The sequence below is a fragment of the Papaver somniferum genome, unplaced genomic scaffold (assembly GCF_003573695.1).
Source record: "Papaver somniferum cultivar HN1 unplaced genomic scaffold, ASM357369v1 unplaced-scaffold_117, whole genome shotgun sequence".
Classification (NCBI taxonomy): domain Eukaryota; kingdom Viridiplantae; phylum Streptophyta; class Magnoliopsida; order Ranunculales; family Papaveraceae; genus Papaver; species Papaver somniferum.
In genome coordinates this window covers 5,213,503-5,221,019 of record NW_020620714.1, presented here as the reverse complement: position 1 = coordinate 5,221,019, position 7,517 = coordinate 5,213,503, and the positions used below count along the sequence as shown (strand labels likewise).

The 7,517-nt window shown below is 35.5% G+C and overlaps 1 protein-coding gene across 1 annotated transcript; it reads left to right on the top strand.

The window, feature by feature from the left end:
- Positions 1-5,485: 5,485 nt before the first annotated feature.
- On the top strand, positions 5,486-7,180 carry LOC113329690 (cytochrome P450 82C4-like). Its single transcript, XM_026576532.1, has 3 exons — positions 5,486-6,326; positions 6,437-6,462; positions 6,557-7,180. Exons 1-3 carry the CDS (start codon positions 5,486-5,488, stop codon positions 7,178-7,180), a joined length of 1,491 nt encoding a protein of 496 aa, XP_026432317.1.
- The last annotated feature ends 337 nt before the right edge of the window (positions 7,181-7,517 follow it).

Below are 7,517 nucleotides of genomic sequence, written 5' to 3'. Positions count from 1 at the left end.
TAAATTCTCCAATACCAAGAGCTGCCATCATGAATGCGTGCAATAAGTGATGGTGGTTCTGTTGCAATAAGTGCGTCGCAGCAAATTTGATTTTATCAAGTGATATGAGATTTCGCCATGATTTGCATACTCGTTGACATTCCAAGACTGTATTAGCCGGTAATGTAGCAAAAATTTCTAACAGTATCTCTAATGGGAGATTGTCCATCATGAATGATGAGACGGAATCAATCGAATTGATTCCACATCAAAACCCTTTTTTTTTCTTTTTCCTACCACTATTTTTTTTTTGTTTGATAGCCTAGAGCTGGATCCATGCCCCTATTCAAATCCAGCCAGTTGGACTAGCCCCACTGCTAGACCCAACCCCGTCAAATCCCTCTATACAATTAAATTAAATACAAATCTCTATTGTGGGGATTGAACCCCTGATTTCCTCCTTACCGGAGATGATGGGATACCACTGAGCTATGCTCTTGGATCCTTCCTACCTCTATATGTATATAGAGTCATGTCGTAACGAGGTCACCCTCCTGACAGTTTCTATAAGGGCTCACCTTATAACCCTTGGATTAACATCTTAGATATTTACACATCCCGAAACAGGAGTTAGATAATAATTAGATAATAAAAACATGTTTTTATTATTTTTATTGTTTTTTAGTTTATATTTCATTTGTTCTTTAATCCTTCAACAAATCAAAAAAACATGTTGTAACAAGGTCATCCTCGAGACAGTTTTTGTAAGGGTTCATCTTATAGGATTAACATCTTAGATATTTACGCATCCCGAGACAGGAGTTAGATAATAATAATTAGATAATAAAACCATGTTTTTATTATTTTTATTGTTTTTAGTGTATATTTAATTTGTTCTTTAATCATTCAACAAATCAATTTATATTTTACCTTTTTTTCTTCTTAAAAACCGCCAAGAACCAGTCATGGGTTTTTCAGATTTGAAATATGGAAGAAGATTTGATCGTGATGATTTTGAAGCGATTAATCATATTAAAAAAAGAAAGAAAAAGAAAGCGAATAACATCACTACATTGTGTTTGCTTAGTCTTCAAATCCCTACTTGTCCTCTTGGGTTTCCATATATATACTTGTAGTCGGTAAACTCGGATTATCAATTAAATCCAGTGACAACTTAAATTTACAAAAATATTGTATATATAATTTGAGTACAAATTGCTGGCCTCACATTGAAAGTTAGGCCAATAACTTGATTTCTAGAGCTCCTGATCCCCGACCAATAAAAATCGAGTGTTTGAAATCTTTTCGGTGATGCCCACGCCGAGATTCACGACCCTAGGTCTCCACTTCTTCGTTTCTTAGGTCTCCGGTTCTTCGTTTTTTGCTTCCGGTAAAATATCCTTTTTTTTTCCATTTCTCTTACGGCATGAACTTACTATTGTGGAGATCGGGAGATTATGATGTAGGTTTTCATTCATTCTTTTGTGTATACTCAATTGATCAGAAGCTTTAAGATCCTAGGGTTTTAGAAGGCCGGTCAAAAGACACATGGAGCAATTTTCTTTGCAAAACCCTAATTCTTATTCTTATTTTTGTCATCTGTCACATGTGTGCTCTCTTTCTTTATTTCGATGTTTCTCTATGGTTATCTTTATTTAGGTTTTGGGTTCTTGATGTTGATTATCGTCTTGATTTTTGATTTATCTCACTGCGTTGTGATTTTTCTTTCCGTTTTGATTTTGCAGGCGAGGGGTAGTTTCTGAGAAAAGGGCGAGAAAACAAAAAAACATGTTTATAGCCTCCATGGTTTGTGGTCCATGAATTTTATTTGAAGCCTATAAATTTTTTCATCCACCAATACTAAGTTACCCGTAGTATTGAAATTCAATCCTAAACCTTATCCTTCTAATCTTTAAACAAATCCTTTCAAAACTAAAACAGATTCAAATCATTTCTCTCACAAAATAAATTAAAACCTAACTTTGTCAATCGAATATAACTACATCGATCGATTTAATGGAGATTTCATCGTCCGTTTTAAAAAAAAAATTCAAACTAAATATTATCGATGGAAACCCATTACTCTTAACTTGTGATTGTGATTGATTTATTTATTCAAAATTGAAAATCACAAACATTTATTGTGTTTAATAATAATCAGTCGACGTCCATGTTCATATTGACTAATTCCTATGATAATCGATCGATGTTCATGACCACGTTAACCGATTTATTTTGTATGTATTTTCTGGTCGAAGAACATTTAACAAGAATAGGTCGATGTTTATGCCCATAAATACGATTCAGGTATGAAAGAAATGCACAGTTTTTTATATGTTTTTTTTGCTAGAATCAGATTAGTGACTGTTTTCATAAACCGATGATATAGCCTTTATTTCTTAATTGCTAAGCCCATGATCGGTTCATGTAAATGTCCACATAAATCGATTCTTCTTCTTCAAAAATATCATTTCTTCTTATAAAATAAATAAATAAAACATCAGCCTAAAATCGATCTACGAGTACCCACCGATATTGGGTTGGTGTTTAAAAAAAAAAAAAAAAATCATGTTTTGATGATAAATTAGGATTGATTGATTTCTAGGTTAAAATAAATTATACATCTCTTAATCAACTAAATAAGCACTAATTAATCAAGACAAATTAGCCATTAAATAAAAGATGTGGATAAGGGGTTTTTTTATTTTAATTTACAATATTATTTTTTTTGTATTCTGGTGATAGGCCTCACGTGATATTTGTAGGGCACAAATTAGCCAGGGTTTTTAAGTAATTTTCCAAATTATTTCCTTACGAGTAACAAATATTAAAGTTTAGAAATGACTTATCTATCAAATAAAAGTAAGGATATTTTATAATTCCATAATGTAGAAAAATAATTTAAAAGGCTTACATAATAAATATATACATGACTATGAAATTATATATATTTCATACTGAGACTTGATAACAACCATTCAAAGTGAAAATAAAGAAAGGAAATCTGATGGAATCCCAGCAAGAAACCAAGGGGAAAAAGAAATATCACACCATATCCAGCTAATCATCATTACCAGCCGGATTGATTTGGCAGGGTGAAGATATGGGATCTTTTGTTGCAGAATGCTACAAGGTGTTTAGAAGACGACGACCTCTGAATGTTCCCGTATAAACGCGTCTTTAATCCAAGAATCTCACAAAAGGTTATGTTCTTTGTATGGTCACTTTGTTACAATGCTAACACCTACATTGGAATTATATAATAATAGTATCATGATGAACTCTTATTACGCAAAAAGGTGGCAGAGTCTAGCCAATATACTTTCTTACATTTCGAAATTACGAGGTCAGTTTGGCAGTACTTTCTGAATTTCTATAATTTGAAATGAGTCTTTCATGGTCTAGTTAGAAGTACCATTTGGGAGTGGAAAAAATACCCATACATGATGTAAGGAAAAGGATTTAGGACATATATTCGCTTTCTATTTGGTCATTGGTGGGTAATTTGGATCGAAAGAAACACACGACTTTTTAATGCACAAAATTGGTTGAAAATACCAAAATCAACAATTCCTGGGTGAAACAGACTGGTAGGATTTGATACTGTTTATATGGACACTAATCAAAAAAATATTGTTTAAATATTCTGTTTGGTTATTTCACCCAGAATATTTTTTATGAATTAATTGGAATAGATCAATATGTCCCTATTTCCTTCAAATGTTTACCGGATTAGTAAAGGTTGGAGAAAAACAGAGTACTCTGCAATCTCAACAAAAAATACAGTAATCTCCTTGGAGAAAAACAAAGTAATTTGCAAATCCACTAAAAATTACAGGAACAAACAACATAATACCATAAAACAGAGTATGTGGATATTCTATACAACAATTGGAAAAAAAAACAGAGTAATATGCAATCTCAGCAAAAAACAGAGTAATCTCCTTCAACATGTACGTGAATAAAAACAGCTCAAATCCACCATTGCAATCTCATCTCAAATCACCACCATTGCATGCCTGTAAAACCCTTAATTTCACATCTTATTAGCAACATCAGACCCCCTAACTCAAATTTTCTCAACCAAACACCAATTCAAACCAAACCCAATAAACCCGTGAACATCTTCTCCTCCAACAACCATCAGTAACCTCAAACATAAATATGAAATACAAACAAATTTAGTATAGGATGAAACCAGTTGCATCCTAGTTTAAAATGGGTGAAAGAAAATTCAACCTAATTCAGTATAGGATGAAACCAGTTGCATCCTAGTTTAAAATGGGCGAGACCAAATTCAACCCAATTTAGTATAGGATGAAACCAGTTTCATCTTTTGTTTACAATGAGTGATACCTAATTCAAAAATCATAGGTTCATCCTACCTGTAGATGAAACCGGTTTCATCCTAGTTTAAAATGGGTGAAAGCAAATTCAACCCAATTTAGTATAGGATGAAACCAGTTTCGCCATGTCTGTTCAACTCAATCTAGCACAGGATAAAACCAGTTTCATTTAATTAAGATGAACAAATTTGAAATCAAAACACAATTAAGGTTAAGAAATTTACCAATTTGAGCATAGTTTTCATTTCTTATCTTCTGAAATCGAATTAACATAAAACCTTAATTTGAGAAATTTAATTAAATTACGGACACAGAAAACCCATTTTGGTGGTGTTGCTTGTACGTATGATGGTGTTGTTGGATAAAGTTGATGATGTCGATGGTGGTGTTGGTGTTGGTGATTGTGGAGGAGATAAAGATGGTAGAGGAATATGATGTTACTGGATTGATATTGGAGACGGTGTAGAAAGAAGACAAAGACGATGGTACTTGTTGTTTGGTAATGGAGAAGATGAGGTGCCGAAGCTGATGGAAAACGAGAGTTTGTAATGGCTTTTTTAGATCTGGTTTTTGTTTGAGGCGACGGAGAAGATGAGAAGAAGATTTTAAGTAGCGTGATTTAAATGGTAGTTCAGTCTCTTTTAAATAAAAAAGTGTAATGTCTATTTGACCCAGACAAAATGTTTACCCGTCCATAAGACCGTGAAAAAGTACTCTTTTTGCTAAATAGCCAATTTTCTTTTTTTAATGGAAACTATTATTCCCTTGACATGTTGGAACCGATACATTTGTGGGTTATTCTTTGAATACATTTATAAACAACTGGGACCAGTCATGAGATGACTGTAGCTGGTATTTATTTTATTCTTTTGGTTCTTTCTTTTCCTTTTATGTACAGCTCTATTACAATGGAGCTAACTAGTTTCTGTTTTGCTTCATTTCACCACTGGTGGTGTTTTGATTTTTTGTTTTCAATATATTGCCCTTTCTTGCGTCAAAAAAAAATTACCATACTCAAACTCCGGTACAGTACCTCGTTCAACCATACTCTAACTCGTAAGGGGTAAAATTAGGGCGCTTTGCCTGTATAAATGTAGGTGATGGTGGTGTTCACATCGCACTCAAACTCCGATCGAGTAAACTCCAACACCTTCTAAATCATGGAGTATTCTATTATCGATACTCTTCTCGGTTACCAGCAGTTCTCGATAACTAATTATGTGGTTACAAGTCTCTTTGCTTTTGCTCTCTATTATTTGTTAGTATGGGGACCAAGTACAAAATCTTCTCTTAAGATGAAAAATCAGGCACCAGAACCAGCTGGTTCTTTGCCCTTTATTGGTCATCACCATCTAATGAACCGATCCAGCCCACAACACGTTGCTCTGGGAGCCATGGCTGACAAGTATGGACCAGTTTTCACTGTTCTTATAGGTGTACGGCGTACACTAGTAGTGAGCAGTTGGGAGGCAGCAAAAGAATGTTTTACTACAAATGACAAGGTCTTTGTCTCTCGACCACGTCAAGCAGCAGGGAAATATATCGGTTACGATAATGCTATGTTAAGTTTCGCCTCTGATGGAAAATATTGGAATGGAATTCGCAAAATAATGAAAACTGAACTTCTTTCCAATAATAGGCTCGCGTTAGTAAGAAACGGATGGGAATCTGAGACTGCTACAGCCATTAAAAAACTGTACCATGCAAACTGGGGTGTCAGCAGAATCCAGGGAGCTCAACGAGCTCCAGTTTTGGTCGAGATGAAGCAATGGATAGGTGATCTAACCCTTAATTTGTCTTCTATGATGATTGCAGGGAAGAGATGCTTTGGTGATGCTACTGACCAAGAAGCAGAGAAGTGCCAAAAAGGATTAAGAGACTTTGTTAAAGTACTGGGTCTGATTACGCTGGGGGACATGATACCGTTTCTTGCATGGTTGGATTTGGATGGTCGCGAACGAGAAATAAAGAGTGCTGGAAAAGATCTGGATCTTATATTAAGTGGATGGTTGGAAGAACACAAAGCCAAAAGATCACGCTCATGCTCAACAGACGAGAGGGACTGGATGGATCTGATGCTGTCAGCGCTCTAAATGGTTATTTTGACACAGATACCATCAACAAAGCTACATATCTGGTATGTGAACCAGTTTCGTATTTTGTGTTTTATGTATGGAATAACATTTACAGTCTCATCAAGGTTTTTTTATTTTTTTTGGTGATTCTTGCAGGGTCTACTACAGGGTGGTAGCGTCTGGACAATGTTTACTGTACTGTGGGCCGTTGCTTTACTAGTAAATCATCCACATGTGCTGAAGAAGGCTCATGATGAGTTGGACAGCCATGTTGGCAAAGAAAGACAAGTGGACGAATCCGATATCAAGAACCTCAACTACATCCAAGCTATAGTTAAGGAAGCGATGCGTCTATATCCAGTGTCTATGCGTCTACTTGAATCCGAAGAGGATTGCACTGTCGCCGGATACTACGTTCCAGCAGGAACCCGATTGATCGTGAATACTTGGAAGATTCAACGTGACCCACGAGTCTGGTCAGATCCATCGGGATTCCGCCCTGAGAGGTTTCTTACTAGTCCCCATAAAGACATTGATGTTAAGGGTCGACATTTTAAGCTCACACCTTTTGGATCTGGTAGAAGATCTTGCCCTAGAACTTCCATGGGTATTCAAATGGTGAACATGATAATTGCTCGTTTGGCGCATGGATTTGATTTTAAAACGCCTTCAAATGCACCTGTTGATATGACTGAAGCGGTCGGGTTTGCCAATATGGTTAAAGCAACACCACTTGAAGTTGTGCTCACCCCACGCCTCCCTAAGGAACTTTATGCTTAAATATTGCGAGATGTCTGTAATCGCGTATGGAGCTACTAATGAAATACGCACCTAGTATCAGATCTATATAATAAGAAGAGATCACTACATGATGGATTTTGCATTTTCTGTGCGGGCTTAAGAAGGGTAGGTGCCATCTAATATTCACCGGGGCGGCCTTACATGAATCTCTGAAGTGTGCTGTGTTTGCTTGCTAAATAAGTAGAGTGCTTGCTTTTGCTTATGTGAGTGTGTGTATGGATCAACCTTTGGCTTTGTTTACTACCTGGAAAAGGCTTATTAGTACTCAAGGTCATGTATCTGAAACCTTAATTAAGTAAAATGATTTATGTTGTTA

What these genes read in the sequence shown, in the direction of transcription:
- LOC113329690 (XM_026576532.1), top strand. Translation starts at nt 5,486, where the DNA reads ATGGAGTATTCTATTATCGATACTCTTCTCGGTTACCAGCAGTTCTCG. An exon ending in AGATCTGGATCTTATATTAA is followed by an intron (nt 6,327 to 6,436) that starts GTGGATGGTTGG and finishes ATTTTGACACAG; the next exon opens with ATACCATCAACAAAGCTACA. An exon ending in TCAACAAAGCTACATATCTG is followed by an intron (nt 6,463 to 6,556) that starts GTATGTGAACCA and finishes TGATTCTTGCAG; the next exon opens with GGTCTACTACAGGGTGGTAG.